This window comes from Macaca thibetana, chromosome 1 (assembly GCF_024542745.1).
Source record: "Macaca thibetana thibetana isolate TM-01 chromosome 1, ASM2454274v1, whole genome shotgun sequence".
NCBI classification, from domain to species: Eukaryota; Metazoa; Chordata; class Mammalia; order Primates; family Cercopithecidae; genus Macaca; species Macaca thibetana.
This window is the reverse complement of record NC_065578.1, coordinates 202484268-202506077: the sequence shown is the minus strand read 5'-3', so window position 1 is coordinate 202506077 and position 21810 is coordinate 202484268. Positions and strand designations below refer to the sequence as shown.

General features: G+C 41.6%; 1 protein-coding gene across 1 annotated transcript; it reads right to left on the bottom strand.

Annotated features, from left to right (window-relative positions):
* Nucleotides 1-1247: 1247 nt before the first annotated feature.
* ARV1 (ARV1 homolog, fatty acid homeostasis modulator) lies at nt 1248-21695 on the bottom strand. The gene is made up of 6 exons (XM_050769351.1): nt 21470-21695; nt 13088-13207; nt 11284-11437; nt 5820-6044; nt 4559-4705; nt 1248-1701 (listed from the first exon to the last, which is right to left on the bottom strand). The coding sequence occupies exons 1-5, from the start codon at nt 21641-21643 to the stop codon at nt 4563-4565; spliced, it is 816 nt and encodes a 271-aa protein (XP_050625308.1). The 5' UTR covers nt 21644-21695; the 3' UTR covers nt 1248-1701; nt 4559-4562.
* Nucleotides 21696-21810: the final 115 nt, after the last annotated feature.

The following is a 21810-nucleotide window of genomic DNA, read 5'->3' as shown; positions in this document are numbered from 1 at the left end:
AATGAGATTTATTAATTTATAAATGGAAGATGTGTTTATCTTCACTTGTCTGAGTTAACAGATTAGACAGATTTGCAAAGCTATAATCATTGATGTATTACATTTTTGGTCCTTTTTCTGACACTTTTTTTTTTTTGAGACGAGTCTTTTTCTGTCACCCAGGCTGGAGTGCAGTGGCAAGATCTTGGCTTACCATAACCTCTGCCTCCCAGGCTCAAGTGATCTTCCCACCTCAGCCTCCTGAGTAGCTTGGACTATAGCTGTGTGCCACCATGCCTGGCTTTTTTTTTTTTTTTTTTTTTTGTAGAGACAGGACTTTGCCATGTTTCCCAGACTGGTCTCAAACTCCTGGGCGCAAGTGATCTGCCCACCTCAGCCTCCCCAAGTGCTGGGATCATGGGCACGAACCACCGTGGACGGCCTCCGACACTTGTTTTTAACTGACCTTTTCCTTTTGGTTGTATGCCTTTGAATCCTGTTCTCCCTCTCTCCCCTTAACACTTACAGAGGGTCAACAGCCCTCTCTGTCCTGTGGCTGTTTTGAGATGTTACCCCAATTAATTTTTTCTAATCTTTGGATTCTTCTGTTTAACTAGCTGTGCTGGTTTCACAGTCCTTGGGGACAAATTACAAAAGGTTCTTCATAAACCATTTATATGACTTCCTAGTGTCACTGTGAAGCCCCCACTGCCGAGCCTCGTCCAGGTGTCTATGTACTTTCAGGCCCTGCACAATCTCCAACACACTCTCCACCCTCTAATTCAACATGTGTTCTTGTTCTCTCTAGCAGGGATACTGGAAAGTTCCTTTCCTTTCCCCTTCCTCTCCAAAGCCCTCCCAACTTCAAATGCTGCAATAGGTGTTGCTACTCTGTACTGCCCAAGCACCCTGTCCCACCTCTTCATTGCACTGCACTGTGATTCTCTACTCATACTTCCGAGTCCAGCACTGCCCAGTAAGCTTCAAGGGGACCATGTCTTATTCACTCCTGTAACCACAGGGTCTGCCACAGAGACAGCAGGTGCTCAGTAAGTATCTGTGGCATGAATAATAATGAAAGAACAAATCAATGAAACAGGGAGAGTGGAAAGGGGAGAGGTGTTATTTGTTTTTAATCACAGCTTTATTCAGATGTAATTTACCCTTGTAAAGTATATAACTCAGTGGTTTTCATTATCATTTATTTTTGGATCACCCAATTTTAAAGATTACCTTAATTACTGAATTGAAAATTTATAAAAACTCGGTTTATTCTGAAATACTTTATTAAAAGCGTTTCTACTGTAAGAACACAAAATATTTTAAGCCAGTAACAACATTTAAATTAAAAAGATACAAACATGTCAAAGGAATGAAACCTAGATGTTTTATTATGTGTGAATTATGAGTGCTTACCTGGGCTTGTGTATAACATATACATCTTCACCTGTTGCATGTCATTTAGTCTCTGCAGCAACATTCTTTGTGTCCGTGTGGGTGTTTCTATATGTGACTGTGAATATCTGTATGTAAATGGCTTGTCTCTTGGGTGCATCTGTGGGGGTGGGTATCCACTGCTATTATCATTGCTTTCTTTTTCAGAAAGTGTTTCCAATCTTTGCTTCATTTTACTCAACAGAAATGAGGAGGTTGGTTTATATTTCATGTCTTTTCTCTTTCAGATACAGCTGGTCATGCCACAGATAGTAAAGATGAATAAAACTGTGAAAAATAAAGGATGTATTTAGAATGGCACATTCTGCTGAAAAATCAAACTGACAGACACTTACTAGGGCAAGTCCTGAGTTAAGGTGGATACAAAGGAACCCAAGGCATGCCTCTCCCAGCACCAGACTTCTGAGCAGGCTACGGGAGTGAGGCATAAACACATGAAATTTTAATGCCAGACACAGATAAGTATAAAACATGAGATCATAAAAAACAGTGTAATGGCTTTCAAGTGATTGAAGATATATGACCTTATTTTCCTAACTATAAATTATAATTGACTGTTGGACAAGCAGATACACTTATGAAAGCAGAAACAAAAGATCTGACCCAGGGGCAATGTCAGAAGTTCTTGGGCAAGTGACTGCTGTAGGTGTTAAGTTGAGCACTAGGAAGTAAACAGAAAAAGCACTGCAAACTGGAGTTTTTGGAAAGTCTTCACTTATTCCATGGAGAGGCAAAGCTGACCATATTTGGTTAGGTGGAGACGAGGGCCCTGCAGGACCCAAGGAGAGCATAAGGCAAGTTTGGAGAAGAGAGGACCTATGGTGGATGTGGAATGTAAGTAGGAACATGCCTGGGGAGAACAATTAGGATGACATTATGGAGGGCCACACTAATGCTCAGAGAAAACTAAAGACATTCTTCGGAAAGAGACAAGAAACTCCTATGTCAGCAATCAGAAATGATGGAAAAATTGAGAAGGCCCCCAGGAATGGTGCTCCCTGAAGACTTACATGGTAGCAGTATGGGTTGCAGGCTGGTTTGGAGGTGTTAGAACCTTTAGGCAGGAGAGGGTGAGGTCTGAGTGAAAAGAGATGAGGAGCATTTTAAGAGAAACACTATCAGAAAAGGACTCTGCTTCAACAGGAGAGTGCAGGTGACACTGAATTCCATATCAGACCTGTGGACACTTGAGGTAATGGCAGGACCGTCCTGGTAGGAGGCAGGGGACCTGGCAGAGAGGGGAAGCTGGAGGTATGAGGCCTGGAAGGAAAGTGCACAGGTATGTGCACAGTGAGCGGGGAAGGAATAGGGCTGAGGACAGAATCCTGGCACAGGCAAAGAAGTCAGTGAAGAAAGATCTAACAGGAAGGGACTGGGTGGCCTGTTTCAGGAAGAGCCAGGAGCCAGAGGTTTCTGGAGCAGAGCTGAGGGAGGAGGAGGACTCAGAAAACAAGTGGGAATTGGCTTCCTTGTGTTTTTTTTTTTTTTGAGACAGGATCTTGTTCTGTCACCCAGGCTGGAGTGCAGTGGTGCAATCACAGCTCACTGTAGCCTTAACTTCACGGGCTTAAGCAATCCTCCTACCTCAGCTTCCTGAGTAGCTGGGAGTACAGGTGTATGCCACCATGCCCAGCTATTGTTTTTTTTTTTTTTCTCCCTGTAAAGATGGGGTCTCACTATGTTGCCCAGGCTGGTCTTGATCTCCTGGGCTCAAGCCATCTTCCTGACTCGGCCTCCCAAAGTGCTGGGATTACAGACATGAGCTATTGTGCCCTGCTCTCCTTGTGAATTTTAGGAGCATAGGTTCAGGAGACTCTGGGTGAAAGTATGTTTTACAAAGAGAAAAGGTAGTGAAGAAGGAGGGGAAGCAGGCTTACATCAACTGTTCTGGAATGAAGAGCCTGCATGTACACAGGCAGAGGGGAGAGAGCTGCTATACAAGAGAGAGGGTCAATGAAGCAGTGATATGTCTGAAGACCCAAAAAGGAGGATTAGCTGGGCATGAAGAAAGATTAAGGCAACAGGAGTGGAGGAGTGGAGGATGGCGTGTTAGAAGAAGCTTTACAGCCGCTACTTGCAAGGAGGATGTAACAGAGCAAGGAGGGAGAGACCAAAGCGCAGCCTCAACTCTGTCCCTCTGCTCCAGTGTTTTCCTCACTCTCTGGCCCAGCCTTCTGGGATCCTGCCTAAGGTCCTGCTTCCTAACACAGAGGCTGCCATCCACGGTCTGGCTGTGACTGGAGGGAGGCGGACACCCACAGGTCAGAAACAGCCCCAGAGAGGAAGCTGAGCACAACATGAGATAGGAAGGAGAGAAGGAAAAAAGAACGAGGAAGACCGAAGAGGACCTGAAGTGAAGAGGGAAGCTTAAGGAACTTGCGAAGGTCTCACTTCTCAGCAAAGTCAGAGCAGACACAGGGGACGACCAGAACAAAACAACTGAGGTATGGCCCTCTGATGGAAGGGCCACTGGAGGTGACTATGAAGGCACAGGAGCACCATGACATCTTCTGAGGTTCTGTGCACTGGCAGAGGTGGCTGCTCAGGAAACACTGCGAGGCTCTCAAGGAGACAGGTGGCAAGACCCACCCAAACAGCCTTAGCAAAGCGTGTATGACGGAAGGCAAAAGGCTGATAGATGCCAAGGTACTAACAGAGAAGAGCACAACGCAGCCTACAGGTTCCAGGTATGGTTAAAAAAGAGGCAAGGCGGGTCAGAAGCAGAGGAAAGTGAGAGGTCAAGAGACTAGAGGTGAGAAAGGCAGCATAAAGCTGGCATGGGGGAAGGGAGGGTGGAGAATGGTTGGGAAGGGTAGGAGACAGTTTTAGAGTCTACAATCCTAGTAGAATGGGTGGGAGTGGAGGTGTTAGAAAAATTGTGAGGATAGGACCCTAGAAGCAACAAAAACATGGATGTTGATGTCCCAGAGGGTGACAAAAGGAACTAAAGTGAAGACCCCTGGGAGCCATGTACTAAAGTCCTCGAGGAAGATGAGGGTGACCTAGAGGCAATTAGACGCTAGAGAATGGGTTATGTAAGGGCACCGACTTCTTTTACAATGACATCTGTCTAATTTGAGAAGGCTATATGTCTGAATGCATGAACACCACATGCTTTCAGTACCTCTTCAGAAGTCCTGAGATTTATAGATGGCACAATCACTTCCAACATCCCATTCCATACTCTGGAAGAAGTAGACCATGATGCTTTCCAGCAGTAAGCCACTCACCATGGCCAAGAAGGAGAGCTTTCGGTTGATGTTTAGGGTCACTGGAAAAAAGAAGGCAGCCAATAAGTTCAGAATTAATGAAACGATACTGATATGTAAATTTTGGTGTAGTATGAATTGTTCTGTAAAGCTGTTTTTAGAAAAATCTATTTTTGTTCTTATTAATCTGTGCTGTTACCTTCTCCCACTTTTCCATCTACATGTTTTTAGAGAACCAAAGCCTCTGCTTACAACAAAACACTAAGCCCCTCCTCCTCAAATCAAGTGGCAGATTCCCATGAATATCAAAGGAGAAAACAAAAAATTCTAAGGCTATAAGAGAATAACGACAACAACAAAATGATACTTCCAGTCTCACAGTTTGCAAGATGACAAGCGTTCTGATAAAAAGTATCAGGTAATAAGTTCATTTAAAATAGGACTTCGGCCAGGCACAGTGGCTCATGCCTGTTCCCAGCACTTTGGGAGGCCAAGGTAGGCAGACTGCTCGAACCCAGGAGTTCAAGACCAGGCTGGCAACATGTTGAAACCCTGTCTCTACAAAAAATTAGCGGGGTGTGGTGGCATATACCTGTGGCCAGCTTTTCAGGAGGCTGAGGTGGGAGGATCACTTGAGCTTAGGAAGTAGAGGCTGTAGTGAGCTGTGATCGTATCACTGCACTCTAGCCTAGGTGACAGAGTGACACCCTGTCTCAAAAAAATAAATAAAAATAAATAAAATAGCAGTGTGTACAATATATGGGGAAAATGAAGGCACACAGGGCTGCTCTTCCTGGTATAGCAGAAATTGTCCTGGATTGAGAGGCAGATACTCAGCATTCTCTCCTGACTTGATAACTGCCCAGCCATGTACCTTTGGACAAGTCACTCAACCCTCAGAGTCCCAGGAGCTCATTCATAAAATCAAATAATGGCTGTTCTACTAACCTCACAGGACACAGATGATGCATATGACAGCATTTTGAAAACTATAAAGTATTACATGGGTAAATGTAACAAAACATGAGTACCTGCTATAGAAGTGTTAGGTACTGTTACTATGTGATGACGAATTCCAGTGTTCAACAGGTTGTATAAAAACTGCGCCCTAGAAACAAGGCTTTAAGCTTTTTATGGGTTGAAAGCTGAGAAGGCAGAATAAACACATAAACATACCTCTAATTGCCTGAAAATTTGATGTTAGAACAAATACTTTGATGAGTTTGAGGCACAGAGGTGTGTAGTCATGTTCCCAAATGACAGCTGGAATCAGCAAGAGTTTTCCGTAGCTAGATAATAATAATGCTTTCAGCAGCAAAATGAAGTTGGGCTTTTTTTTCGCCGTCATGGGCCGTTCTACCCACAGGAAGGTAAAAATGCCAATAAAATAGGCAGTCTGTTCTAAAGAAGAAATGGAAAATAAAAGTATGAATGTCCCCATCCAAAATATATCCCCCTAAAAACAAATAAACCACAGTTCCAAAATACAGTTTAGCAGCTGACATAAGAAATACTTTCTCAAGATCACAATCTCTTTTTCTTCTTCTTCTTCTTCTTTTTTTTTTTTTTTTTTTTTTTTTTTTTTTTTAAATAAACTCCTGGCTTTTGTATCAGATCCTGCTGGTATAATTTCAGAAACATTATCCACTGAAGAAAAAGTAACTCCATTAGAATTGTAATCATCAACTTTCTGAAGTTCCTTCAAGGAAGTAAGATTCTGCTTAAACATCTTCAGTGTAAGAGCTCTCCAAAGAATAAAACAGGAGAATGGAGGCTTTTCAGCCTGAAAGATGGGTCCCATCCTAAGAATGGGATAACACAGGAAGACATTTTTCTTTGTGCATTCTTCTACTATTTAAGTGCCTATTATCCACATGATTTTTAATATTGTTAATTGAGACTTCCTTTACTCATTTTAACGACATTTTAACATGCAATTCCTTACACTTCCAGAAAGTATCCACAGGACAGAGTCCAGAGTAGCAGCAGCAATAGTTCCACTGTCCCCTACAGTCAGAACACAGCACAATCTGTTCAGCTTCTGCTAACTAGGAATTTAACATCTCTTTTAACTGTGCTGTAATTTTTATTAGGATTGTTAGTCATCTGATTACCCAACTGTATCCATTCTGAGTGGCCAGTCCCTCATTTTGTTTTTTCCCATATAAGCTATGTTATTAGCAGTTTAGGTGTCTGCAGAATTAGGTTTCTCTGGACACATGTATTATATTACAGCAGAAACAACTATCCTCTTTTTTGAACTTAATAAAACCAAACTAAAGAGGTTCCAAATGTAGGTGGATTAGGATCAATAAAAATAATTTAGGATGGTTAACCTCCATGAAATAGGATGTATTTCATGCTGTCTCCCTTCAAAATAACTAAAAGGCTTGTCAGCTACAAGAATCTACTCAGGTAGATTGTAAAGCTTGGATTTTGGATAAAAATAATAAATACTTCCTTGAATGAATACATAGTGAATGAATAGCAAATAACAAGAACCATCTAACAATGGTAGGTTGACTCCTGTCACTGGAGACATTCAAAGCTACAACCTCTCTCAGGAATCTAGACAGAAAGATTTCTTGCACCAGACAAGCTAGACTAGATAACCTCCACATCTTTTAAATGTAGGATTCATGAGATTTACGGAACTACACTAGCCCTCAGGGTCTCATCAGTCAGGTCAGTTCAGTAGGAGCTGCTACCTACCTATAGAATACTCCAGTGTGGAAAACACTGAAGGGGGTCGGGAGACTTTCCTCAGTCTCAGCACTGATAGTGACCCACTGTGAGGCTTCGGGAAAATCTATACATCTAAATTTCCGCAGCTATAGATGGGGGAACCCCTAACCTACCTACCTACCTCAGAGGATGATTGTGAAAATTAAATAATTCCTGTAAAAGCAGTTTTTAAATTATAAAATGCTTTATTTATGTAAGATATTCTTTTATTTTTTTGAGACAGAGTCTTACTTTGTCATTCAGGCAAGAGTACAGTGGCATGAACGTGACTCACTGCAGCTTTGATCTCTTGGGCTCAAGTGATCCTCTTGTCTCTGCCCCTCAAGTAGCTGGGACTACAGGCACATGCCACCATGCCCAGCTAAGTTTTGTATTTTTTATAGAGACAGAGTATTGCCATGTTGCCCAGGCTGGTTTCCAACTTCTGAGCTCAAGCAATCCACCTGTCTTGGCTTCCCAAAGTGCTAGTATTACAGGCGTGAGGTACCACGCCTGGCTAAGATATTCTTTTGGACTATACAGTCTAATTAGGGATTAGACTAAGACACACAAAAAAAGTTGTGATGAAAGAAACTTCTGATTTCATAGAAAGAATCGTAGAAAGAAACTTCTGATTAAGCATCAGAAAGATCGTAGAAAGAAACTTCTGATTAAGCATCAAAATGTCTACTACAGAGTAGTTGCTATAGGAATTCCAACCCATTTAAAAACAAGCCTGGTTTTTAATACTATATACAAAATATGGACATATAACAGTTTATCTTTAGAAATTTTAAGAAAGGCCAGGACCAGTGGCTGATGCCTGCAGTCTCAGCACTTTGGGAGGCCCATATGGGAGGACTGTTTGAGCCCAGGAGTTCAAGACCAACCTGGGCAACAGAATAAGATACTGTCTTTACATAATTTTTTAAAAAAATTAGCCAGGCACAGTAGCATGTATCTGTAGTCCCAGCTACTCAGGAGATGGAGGCAGGGGGATCCCTTGAGCCCAGGAGCTCCAGGCTGCAGTGAGCTATGACTGTGCCACTGCACTCTAGCCTTGGTGACAGAGCAAGACCTTGACTCTTAAAAAAATAAAAATTAAAAAAAATTTTAAGAGGCTTTGCTTTAAAGTTTAAAATCATATTAGGTTCTAATTCTTGGGCTAGATGATGTGCTCAAGGATGTTTTTAGTAGTCTTATGTTTCATAAGATAAAAAGGCTAACATATTCGTTTGTATATTTCAAATATTTTAAATTGCCGCAAGTCCAAATTGTATATAAAATTATCGATAGACTGGACATCATGGCGGTTAAGCTGTCATAAGCCTTAGTAATTAAATAATAATGGACGTGGAGATTTTTCTATGTATTTTCCATGGATATATCTCTAGTACCTAAAGTAGTAACTGGCACCTAATAAGTATTTTAAAAATATTTATTAAGGGAATGAATAATAATGAATAGTGAATGAATAATCACCGAGTGTAACTGATGGTGACTTGCTCAAGTTAGAGTGCGTACATGAATGTAGTATGCAATAATTCATTCAATCGGCTGAGCAAATATTTATTAAGCACCTACTATGGGCCAGGCACCTAAGTGCTTGAGCTACAACCGTGAGTAAAACAAAGAGCCCTGACCTCATTCAATTGATATGTTAGTGGAGAAAGGCACTAACAAAAGATAATAACTTCTGTGATATGTTAAATGGTAAGTACCATAAGAAAAACAAAGTAGAGCAGGAACAGGAGATCAGGAGTGCCAGGGGAGGTGGTAGCATTGATCAGGGTACACTTAATTGAGAAAGTGTCATTTCAGCAAACTCTTGAGGGGTGTGCAGGAGTCAGACATCTGGGCATTAGGGGGACAGGCATTCCAGGCACAGGAAGAGCCACTTCAAAGGCCTTAAGGTGGAAGTTTTCCAGTGTTTCTGAAGCAAGTTAACTAGATGGGGAGGGTCAGAGTAGACATGGGAGACGACAGCTGTGGATAAAATGAAAGACGTACTGGGAGGGGCAGATTCCAGTACAAGGCCCGCTGTAAAGACTTCAGCTTGCACTCTGAGTGCAACGGGGAGCTACTGTGTTCTAGCACAACGGTGACATGATCTGATTTGGTTGAAAAGGACTACTCTGTGTTGCGTGCAAATACAAGGTGGCTACTGCAGTCACGTAGGTGAAGGATGAGGGTGGCCTGCACCAGGGTGGCAGCCCCGGAGGGAATGGAGAGTAGTAGTAGTATAATAGTAGAAGTGTGGCTGGGCGCAGTGGCTTATGCCTGTAATCCTAGCACTTTGGGAGGCAGAGGCAGGCGGATCATGAGGTCAGACGCTCAAAACCAGCCTGACCAACATGGTGAACCCCTGTCTCTACTAAAAATACAAAAATTAGCTAGGCATGGTGGTGCACGCCTGTAATCCCAGCTACTCGGGAGGCTAAGGCAGGAGAATAGATTGAACCCGGGAGGCAGAGGTTGCAGTGAGTCAAGACCGTGCCACTGCACTCCAGCCTGGGCGACAGAGTGAGACTCCGTGTCAAAAAAAAAAAAAAAAAAGTAGAAGTACTTTGAAGGTGGAGCCAACGAGATTTTCTGACTATGGGGTATCAAAGAAAGAGGCACCAGGGATGACTGCAAGGCTTTCTGGTTAATGCAACTAAAAGAATGGAGTTACAACTGAGAAGGGGGAGGCTGCGGTAGAGGCAGAGAGATGAGGAGCTTAATTACGGGTATGGTGATTTATTAGATATCCAAGTGGTGATGTTGAGAAGGCAGATGGATGCAGAGTCTAGAGGTCTGGAGAAAGATCTAGATTAGAGATGGACATTTGAGAGTTCTCAGCAGACAGGTTATATGACCAAGAGAGCGAGGGCAGATAGAGAAAAAAAGAGGACAAAAGAAGACACACAGACCAGAAATGTGATATTGGAGTGGACTGGAGACTCAGTATTACTAAAGTAAGATTTCATTATAATCAAAGAGTTGAGAAGCAGAGGAGCATGGAACTAGCAACAAAATAGTCACAGAATAATGCTCAACACAATTCTGACAATAGGAAAACAGTAACTTATGAAGTCAAATTCTGAAAAGCACTTCCTGAACTTAAGGAATTTTGAGAAGTAGCCAAATTCCCTGCATGCAGTCAGATAAGTAACAAGTAACAAAAAATAACGAACCCTATAAAATACACTGCATTAGTATAATGGAATTAGTACAATACATTGCATAATGTCTGGCAATTATCTCTATTAATAAAGATAGGACCTAGGTAACTTTCAGACTGGATAATCAAAACTTAAACATTAAGAATTTTATTGGCCAGGCACAGGGGCTCACACCTGTAATCCCATTGGGAGGCTGAGGTGGGAGGACTGCTTGAGCCCAGGAGTTCAAGACCAGCCTGGGCAACATGGAGAGACCCCCATCTCAACAAAAAATATAAAAATTAGCTGCAGGTGGTGCATGGTGTGGTGGTGCATATCTGTGGTTCCAGCTACCTGGGGGGCTGAGGCAGGAGGATTGCTTGAGCCCAGGAGGTCAGGACTGCAGTGAGCTGTGACTGTGCCACTGCACTCCAGCCTAGGCAACAGAGTGAGACCCTGTCTCAAAAAATATATAATAATAAAAATAAAAGAATTTTTATCAACAATATTGTGCTTCAAAATATTTTATGAAACTTTCTAATGTGATAAGCACAACTATTTCCATACTATATATGTTGTAACAGATTTTTAAAAAGCAGGTGATTCAAACACACTCACTTCGTAGGTTAGTAGTGGTGGAGCTGAAAATTCCTTCTCAAGTCCCATATTAACTAGCTCTTCTTACCAACGATTAAGACTACATGTCTTAGTTTTAACCAGATTAGTTAAGTAAGAATAGTTAACTAAGAATGGAAAGCGTGGCATCTCCTTACCTAAAGCAGCAATCGCAAACATTCTATAGAAATCCCATTCCTTAGCATATCTGATCAAGTCGTCAGGGGCAGTATTCTGGTTGGAATCTTGAAGCTGCCACCACCTCAGGTATGCTTCACAAAGCAAACAAAATATGCAGAGTTTTCCATGGATCTGATAGTCAAAGACATTGCCATTCAATTAGGTAACGAAACAGTTGCATTAATATCAACAGGTACAGAGTATTTGTGGCATCCCACCTAGTCACTTTTCAAATTCAGAACTGCCCAACTAAGTGGCTAATTGTAGTCATTTTGTAATCAGTGGGTTTTAATCAGCAATGTACCCCAGAAGCACATGGGGAGATTTCTTCAAAAATTTAAATGTCTAAGCCCCAGTCCTGATTCAGAATCTTTGTAGTAAAACACAGACATCCATATTTTGCAACAGTTCTGGGGGGATTCTAATGTGCACCCCTAGTTAAGAATTACTGCTTTAAATAATAGTTCACCTTTCATTACACATTTTTGACTTCTGTCCTTTCCACAGAATCAAGCAAAAAACTTATGTATGATTCATGTATATGTGGGAACAGCAATAAGAGAACAGATTTAATCTGAAGATTCCATGATATTGAATAAGCAACTATTAGTCTGAACATCAATTTTTAAAAAATACCTCTGCCTGGATGAGTATGATTCAATATATTAAAAGAGAACAAATAAAATCTGGAAGTTCTTAAGAGTCTGAAATTTTGGCTAAAATAAAAAATACTAGGCAACAAAAATTGGCTTTTTTCTATGTAGTCCTCCTTCAGGTTGAACTTTCTCCATCAAAATAAAGTAAGGAAGAGGCTGGGCACAGTGGCTCATGCCTGTAATCCCAATACTTTGGGAGGCAGAGGTGGGCGGATCACTTGAGGTCAGGAGTTCCAGACTAGCCTGGTCAACATGGCGAAACCCCATCTTTACTGAAAATACAAAAATTAGCTGGGCATGGTGATACATGCCTGTAATCCCAGCAACTTGGGAGGCTGAAGTAGGAGAATCACTTGAACCCAGGAGGTGGAGGCTGCAGTGAGCCGAGATCACACCACTGCACTCCAGCCTGGGTGACAGAGCAAGACTCTGTCTCAAAAATAAATAAATAAATAAAATAACAGGATGCCCAGTTAAATTTGAGTTTCACATACAGCACGAATAAATTTTTATTGTGTAAGTACGTTCCATGAAATATTAAGGATATTCTTATACTAAAAAATTAATTCGTGGCGTATATGAAACTCAAATTTAATTGACTGTCCTCTATGTTATCTGTCAACTCTACCCAAACTATTAAAGAGTTCACAATTCTATTCAACTTTATAAATCAGGATTAAACTTTGATTAAACTGAAAGTTATTTATCTTATACATTCCTTTAATAGCAAAGTATAAAATGCAATAAATTATGTTTTTAAAAACATTTTTCTTTTAATGTTTGCTTACCTCATTTAGGTATAATTCTCTCCCTACTTGGATATGTCTAATTGTATTCTGTTAAAAACCAGTGATGATTGTTTCTATTTACTAGCAAGTAATTCAGATTATGACTTGTCAGTTTCCTGCCAGTGACCACATTCTTAAACACTCATTGAGCATTATGCACCTTTTAAAATCAACATCTATTATTTCTAGAAACTTCCAGATACGTTGCAATAAAAGACCCTCTTAAGTTAGAATTTCTTTTTCTCTTTTATAATATTCTTTACTTCTGCTTAAAATTATTATTTTTCAAAATGTAACAGCATCAAATAAAATTAAAAAATAAAATGATCACAACTTACATTTATTTGAGTATTGAAAAGAATATGTCTGTAGGCCTGAGCTTTGCACAATATAGCATTAATCAAGATGATAACAGGATCATACTCGATGTATTTGTCCACAGGTTTCTGGCAGGATTTCTGAAATAATGCAGGATAATATTAGAACAAGCAAATGTATACTTTCTGGAATCCTCAAGGATTTCAAAACAGCAGGGTCTATTTTGGACACATATAGCAATATTGCCATATTAGCAATTATTTATATAAACTTCCATTCAGATATAAAATGTTCATCTACATAAGAAAGGGTTTCAGAAAGGACTAATCTTCTAGGCTAGGAATATTAATATTTTAACCTCATATTCAAGAAGCTAAAAACATATCTAATTTAAAGACTGAGTTTAGGCAGGAAAGTATTCTAGAAGATTTTACTTTCAATCTATACAGACTCTATGTCCAATTCTACTTTCAATTTGTAGGAATTATTATAAAATAAATACATTTATAATGCACTTTCATTGATAAATTATTGCCTCTTGGCTAGATGCCCCTGACTTTGTGGTTCTTGGTATATGATTTGGAGAAAAGTACTCAGTAAAGTTACCTTGTCCCCAGAACTACTGAGAGCTGCAAGCAGGTAAAGAACGGGGCACAATTCCAAAGATCCTGAGGTGGCCGATAACAGGGGAAGCCTGGGATTTTCTCCAGTAACATCAAGGATATGGAAAGAAAATGGTTTTTCTCTGCTAGAGTAGAGGCAATGGAGAGTGCTGGGCTGTGTAAGGAACTAGGTTGTGCAGCCTAGATCTAGGTTCCAAAATCAAGGCTCCCTTGGCTCTTAGCAGTTCACATTAAATGGCTTTCTTCCCCCCTGAAGGGTCACCAATTTAGAGTTCAGATTCTCTAGACACATGTGATTACAATGTTACCAAATTCCCACACCATTAGAACATAAAAAATGCAGGTATACACAAACAAGCTCATTAGAAATGTGACCTCTAAAGCAGTACTAGTCACAAAGTTGCATCAAAGCTACTATTCACTTTATAAAACTAGAGCAGTACTCCCATAGCCACAGTTTTGCTTTCTGCAGTTTGTAACCTGAGGTCAACAACATTCTGAAAATTAAATGGAAAAATCCAGAAATAATCCTAAGTTTTAAATTGCATGCTGTCCTGCTCCACTGCCCGGGATGTGAATCATCCCTTTGTCTAGTGTGTCCACGTTGCAGATGCTCCCCGCCTGTTAGCAATCTAGTTGCTGTCCAGGTTAACGGGATTAAGGATCATAGTATTGCAGTGCTTGTGGTTCAAGTCACCCTTCTTTGACTCAACATTGGCCCCAAAGCACGAGAGTAGTGATGCTGGCAATTTTACAGCCAAAGAGAAGCTGTAAAATGCTTTAAGTGAAAAGGTGAAAGTTCTCGGCTAATAAGGAAAACAACAATCTTATGCTGAGGTTAAGATCTATGATAAGAATGAATCTTCTACCTGTGCAACTGTAAAGAAAATAAATTGTGCTAGTTTTGCTGTGGCGTTTCATACTGCAAAAATTAAGGCCACAGTATGTGAGAAGTGCTAAGTGGAAAAGGCAGGGCCAGGTGCCATGGTTCACATCTGTAATACCAGCACTTTGGGAGTCCGAGGTGAGAGGATCACTTGAAGCCAGAAGTTTGAGCCCATCCTGGGCAACAAAGCAAGACTGTCTCTGTCTCTCTCTCAAAAAAAAAAAAAAAAAAAAAAGAAAGAAAGATGGGAAAAGTATTACATTTGTGGGTGGAAGGCATGAACAGAAACGTATTCCAACTGATGGTAATCGGGTTCCGTACTACCTATGGTTTCAGGCACTCATTGTGGGTCCTGGAATTTATCCCCCAAAGAGAATGGGGACTACTGGAATGGCTACAATTCACACGCATAACATTTGGAAACTTTGAGGAGATAAAATAGAAGAGTTGCGAGTATAAAAACAGTCTAGGCTGGCCTTTTAACTACATTAAAGTGCTGGAAGAAAAATGAAGTGCACTGAAGAATACTGACCCTGCAATTCAAATGTAATAAAAAATTGGATGTGTTCCCAATTTACATAGTTTCTCCACTTCATTTGCGTCATTACAGGAATAGGTATGTTTTCCAGTTACCAAGTGATCCAATGACGGGAGATGTGCTGTTACCTCAAACTTAATTCTGCTTAATCAGGGCCGGGCGCTGTGGCTCATGCCTGTAATCCCAGCACTTTGGGAGGCCAAGGTGGGCAGATCACGAGGTCACAAGATTGAGACGATCCTGGCTAACATGGTGAAACCCCATCTTTACTAAAAAAAAAAAAAATACAAAAAATTAGCCATGTGTGGTGGCAGGTGCCTGTAGTCCCAGCTACTTGGGAGGCTGAGGCAGGAAAATGGGGTGTGAACCCGGGAGGTGGAGCTTGCAGTGAGCCGAGTTCGGGCCACTGCACTCCAGTCTGGGCGACAGAGCAAAATTCCATCTCAAAAAAAAGAAAAAACATCTGCTTAATCAAACTGAGGCATAAGGAGTTAATATTTCTGCAGTTCTTTATCTGAGCAGGGAATAAGCCAGCATCTAAACAGAAGCCCCAGAATCAGAAATTCCATGTCCATGACAAAGAGCTGTTTGATAGGTCTTCCTTGGCTACTCACGGGGAGCATATCTCCTTCCTTTCTACGTGCAATATTAGGACACCAGAGAGGCTGCTTCATGTTAAAATGGAAACCCTAAGAAGTCAGGGGTCCTCTCTGTCCTTTAAATGTTCTCTAAAACCCATTTTTGGACAGCATCACAAGTCTAAGGCTGGGGATTTGGACAATACTTGGAAGGAGGCAGGCAGAAACCAACACCAAGAGACACAGCAGCTGTTATTCCTTTTGCATTCATCTGTTTGACAAATGTCTTTGGAGTTGCTATCACATGCATAACAATCGCTCTCTTTTCTTGGCCATTGTATGGACCAGGAACTTGCAAGGTGCTAGATACTCACCTTCATCCACAGTTTCTATCCTCAAGGACCTAACAGTTTAGAAGCAGAAGACAAACATGCCTCTATGATATGGTCTGATGACCACAGTTCATCAGACTATGTAGCATCCAACGGCTACAATGGGATGAGCACAGGGTGATATGAAATCAAACGGAGGAGGCAGCTTCTGGTAGTATGTGATATCCTATGTGCTTTGCCCATTTCCCTTCTTAGCATTCGGCGTGTTTTATAAATGCTGAGAAGTCATTAGAATTCGCTGGTTCCCTCTCAGTTTACACCTCACTTTCCTTGTTCTCCCTCTGTTATTTGCTTTTCCCTTAAGTGCTGCTTGCAACTTCCTTTCCCTCTGCCTTCACCTTGAATGTAAAGAGAAAAACTACACATACACACACACACACACACACACACACACACACACACGCACACACGAAAAAAACAAATGTAGATATCCCAAAACAGACCACTGGGAGTCGTATTTATTCAAATTAGTATATATATTTCTTTTCTTTTCTTTCCTTTTTGAGACAAGGTCTCACTCTGTGGCCCAGGCCTGGAGTGCAGTGGCAGGATCTTGTCTCACTACAGTCTCTGCCACCCGGGCTCAAGCGAACCTCCCACCTCAGCCTCCTGAGGAGTTGGGGCTACAGGCATGTGCCACCATGCCCAGCTGATTTTTGTAGTTTAGTATAGATGGGTCGGGGGCAGCGGGTAGTCTCACCATGTTGCCAAAGCCGGTCTTGAACTCCTGACCTCAAGTGATCTGCCATTTAGTCTCCCAGTGCTGGGATTATCGATGTGAACCATCATGCCTGCCCAGATTTAGCAACTATGTTTCTTATTTTGGCAAAATTGTTTCATTTACTACTTTATAGGCAAGTATCCTGAAAAGAGAAAAATCTTCCTCTAAAGAATCTCTACAGCACAAGGACCAAGCATACTCTGGGAATTCAGGCTGCTCCCACCGCCTGTCTCAACATGGATATGACTTCCTCTGTCCTGCTGTGTTCTCCAATGCCTGACGAATCAGATCTCTTTTAGAATATAAATCAGACAAACCAAATTTGTTCTTAAATATTCCTGCTGTTTCCTTCCTGTCATCTCTAGGAGCATTCCCTTCCCTTCTTTAAGTCTTTAAGCTCCTCAAGGATAGGGCTGTGTCTTATTTATCTTCACATCTAGGATCCTAAGGGTGGGAGCCGAATGCTGTAGTGCTGAAGGAAATGGAAACTTAGGAGAATCTTACAGGAGTTTTGTTTTGTTAACATAATAATGAATGTATTAAATATCTGTGCACTTAAAATAAGCCAAGTCCTATAGTAAATACAGAGTACTGTATCTTTTTTTTTTTTTTTTTTTTTGAGACAGAATCTCACTCTGTCATCCAGGCTGGAGTGCAATGGCGCAATCTCAGCTTCACTGCAAACTCTGCCTCCTGGGTTCAAGCAATTCTCCTGCCTCAGCCTCCCAAGTGGCTGGATTACAAGCATGCACCACCACGCCTGGCTAATTTTTGTACTTTAGAGAGATGGGCTTTCACCGTGTTGGTCAGGCTGGTCTTGAACTCCTGACCTCGTGATCCGCCTGCCTTGGCCTCCCAAAGTGCTGGGATTACAGGTATAAGCCACCGTGCTTGGCCAAAAGTACTGTATCTTTAAGCATACTTATAATAAATTGTGAAGAGCTGAAGCAGCAGGATTGGCTAAAAGCAAGGGACACATGATATATTAGACAGAGGAAAGAGAAACACAGAAAGGCAAGCTGGGAGGAATGGCAGTGAAAAAACAAGCAGAGCAAAAGGAGAGGAGACTGGGATGAAAAATACAGGTGAGCAATCAGGCTGAGTATCTTGCTGACTCCAAGTTTGGTAGGGAAGAGACCAAAGTATGTATGAGTAAGCACTTAGAAACTCTGGAGATTATGTCACAACAAATGGTCTAATGTCTAAAAACTTCTTACTTTTTGTATCTCAGAGGTTGGAGAGCCTTTAAAATAATTTGTCGCTTCATGGTTTAATTTTTTAGTCTGGCATCAATGAAACGATTTTTCCTGAGTGGTGCTATTATCGTCTAAAGTTTAGTATGCATTAGTATGATAGTGACACGGCTATTACAAACTCTGTCTCATTATGGAATGACTGTGGACAATAACGAATCCATAAAGTACTGTGCCACCATTCAATACTCCAAATATAACTCCAAAATCCATCTCCTGGGAGAAAGAGTATGATGTTAGGGAACAAAGGGGAGGGGGGAAGTGAATGTTGACCTAAACAGGCTATCCAATAATTATTTTGCCTTTCCATAAACAAAACAAATACCTGTTGTTTAGCAAAGGGATTTTGTTAGCTTAATGCCAACAAAAAAGATATTTTTTGTATTTTTAAAGACTACTAAAATGCATATACAAATACTAGCTTTTCTTCAGACCATATTCAGTTATGTGGTTATCATCTTCCAAATGAACCATTTAATTAGACCAGTCCAAAAGTTATTAGGTTTAGACCACATATAAGATCTTGTTCTCTTCCTCCTACCTGGATGGCCAAGCATATGCTAATCTAAAAACCTGGAAGGGATACATTTATTCAACAGATATTTACTGAGTGGCTACCAAATGTCAGTTGCTGTTCTGAGTGATACAGCTACGTTAATGAATAAAACAGAATGTCTGTCCTTGTGTAAATTACTTTCCAGTAGGAGAAGATACACAACACTAAGTCAATTATATACAAGATTACAAGAAGATAGGCGTTATAGAGAAAGACAAAGCTGGGAAGCCTATCATACTTTTCAATAGGGTAGTCAGAGTAGACTCTCTGAGGTGTTTGAAGGAGGTAAGGGAATTAGTCACGCAGATACTTGATAGAAGAGTGCTCCAGGCGTTGTGCAAAGTCCCTGAGAAAGGAACTTGCCTAGTTTGAGAAACACCAGGAGGCCAGTGGGACTGCCGTAAAATAAGGAAGGGAAAGAGTAGCAGGAGACTACATAGGGCCTTATAAGCCAGTTCAGGGATTCTGGCCTTAACTCTGAGATGGAAAACCATCAGAAAGTTTTGGTCAAAGGAATGATATGATCTAAATTATATTTTTCAAGGATCAGTCCCTGGCTACCGCGTGGAGAGAAGACTGAAGAAGTGCAACGATGATGTAGGGAGACCAGATAGGAGTTACAACAATAGTTCGGGTAGACATGATGGTGGCTTGGATGAGGATTGTAGCAGCAGGAGTAGTGAGAAGTAGTGGATTCTGAACATAATTTGAAGACAGAACAGGATTTGCTGAATAACTGAATATGGGATGTGAGAGGAAGAGTAGAAATAGGGATGACACCAAGGTTTCTTGGTTTTAGGAGTTAAAATGGTAAAGTTGCCACTAACTGTGATGGGTATATGTGAGCTGTCTATTGAAATCCCAGTGGACAAGTCAAGTAGGTAGTTGGACATTTAAATCTGGAGTTTAGGGAAGAGGTTCAGGGTAGAAATATAAATTTGGAAATTGTTCAAATGTTGATGGTATATAAAGCCATGAGACAGAATGAGCTCTTCCAGGGAAAGCATGCAGACAGAAGGAGGCCCAATGACTATGCCTTGGAATACACCATGATTAAGAGCTAAGGGAGGTGAAGCAAAAGCAGAAAGGAGATTGAGGGGTAACAGCCAGTGAAGTAAGAAGACAATAAGAAGAGCACTGAGTCCTGAGAAGCGCACACAGCATTTCAAGGAGGAGAAAGTCATGAGGTAAAATGCTGCTGATCATTAACCGAGAATCGACTACTGGATTTAGCAAAGTGGAAGTGGTGATCTTAACAAGAACAGTTTCTAATGAAATGTGGGTGCGAATGTGACTAAAGCAGGTTCAAGAGAAACTAGGAAAGGAAATAGACAGTACAAACATATCTTAGAAGGCCTGCTTTCTAACTAAGAAGAAAAAGAGCAGAAGCTAAAGGGGGAAGTGGCAGCAAGCGTATTTTGTTGGTGGTGTTGGTTTTATTTTTATTTTTTTGATGGAAGAAGTAATAGTATGCATGCTGGTGGGCATGATCCAGCAGAAGGCAGAAGAAGACAAGAATACAGTAAAGAAATAACAAATGCCAGCATTGTGTTTATGTTGGTTTATGTTGTTGTAAACCTGGTGGAAGTTCTCTTCTGTTTTCGCGGTGGCTCACGCCTGTAACCCTAGCACTTTGGGAGGCTGAGGTGCGTGGATCATTTGAGGTCAGGAGTTCGAGACCAGCCTGGTCAACACGGTGAAACCTGGTCTCTACTAAAAATACAAAAATTAGCCCGTCGTGGTAGTGCGGGCCTGTAATCCCAGCTACTCAGGAGGCTGAGACAGGAGAATCGCTTGAACTCGGGAGGCAGAGGTTGTAGTGAGCTGAGATTGCCCCACTGCACTCCAGCCTGGGTGGCAGAGGGAGACCCCATCTCAAAAAAAAAAAAAAAAAAAAAAAAAAAAAGAACAAAAACGAAATAAGATTGCCAGACAGCATGAAAGGCCTACATGAGGTTAATGGTCACAAATTTGTTTTCCCCCAGCAACGTACTGCTGCATGGGTACAGGGACAAGACCGGGCAATATGTTGGATTTAACAAGGGTTGACATTTTGACAAAGGAGGGAAAGCATTTGAGAGAGGAACAGGAAATTGAAGGTGTATGCACCAAAACGTTATGTGGTTGACAGATTATATAGGTATACACTCAGTTTGTCTATTCTCTTGTATATTACTACAGACCATAATTTACTAAAGAGATTATTAGAAAATCACAAGATCTAAAATGGGACAAAAATGTACTCTCTATTCTGTGACACGTTCTTTGCTAATTAATACCCCCAAAGAACCTCCAACTTTGTAGACTCTTTAAACATAGGATTATTCTCTCTTAATAAACTACGAACACCTTGAAATGAGAATTTTTACTTCCTCACTTTTGGGTTTTGTACCACCAACGTCTAGCATAGTGCTTTGTACACAGCAGACATTCAATAACTACAAATGACGAAACCTTAAAAAGCATCGTAGGTGGATTCAACACGAGTTGTGGAGGGTAAGGATGGTACCATCTCTCTGTCAAAGGGAGAAGAGCTACAAGGAAGTAGCTTTGGCATGAACCAAAATGTCAACCGAATTGATCTTTACATTTCTCTGCAAAATGCCCACATCTACCTCTGCCTGGCGGTCCGGTCCGTTCGCCAGCTTAGGTCGTATCACCCAAATATGCCCCAGGATGAGAAAAGCGCTGTCGGGTAGCTGAGTTCTCTATCAGTACAGATATTCATGCAAGGACCCCGGGCAGGAATATCAACTACCGAACTAAAGACTGTATCAGAGGACGCTGCTCCTCGCGGTCCCCAAATCCCGCCGCGCCATTTTCTTCTCAAGGACACCCCACATCTGACAACTCACACAGATGGTTATCTTCAGCACACCGTGGTTATAGTCTCGGTACAACTCTTTGGCCTCCTGGTTGCATTCGATGCACCTGTACTGGCAGGAGGCCGAGGCAGCAGTAGGAGTCGCTGCCACCCCATCCACATTCCCTTTCCCCTGCTGCAGCCCGCTCCGCCCGCCGTTGCCCATTTCCACTCAAGTGCAGCCCAGAACTTCCGATTCTGTGGCGGGTAAGACGTCAGACGCCAGACCGGAAGATTTGCGCCGCGCGGGGCTTTTGGGATTCGTAGTCCCAGCACCGGCAAGGTGGCCTGGGGCTGGTCGAGCTGGGACTACCATTCCCAGCACACAATGCT

What these genes read in the sequence shown, in the direction of transcription:
- ARV1 (XM_050769351.1), bottom strand. Translation starts at nt 21,643, where the DNA reads ATGGGCAACGGCGGGCGGAGCGGGCTGCAGCAGGGGAAAGGGAATGTG. An exon ending in TTTTCAATACTCAAATAAAT is followed by an intron (nt 11,438 to 13,087) that starts GTAAGTTGTGAT and finishes TTTGACTATCAG; the next exon opens with ATCCATGGAAAACTCTGCAT. An exon ending in GTTTGCGATTGCTGCTTTAG is followed by an intron (nt 6,045 to 11,283) that starts GTAAGGAGATGC and finishes TTTCTTCTTTAG; the next exon opens with AACAGACTGCCTATTTTATT.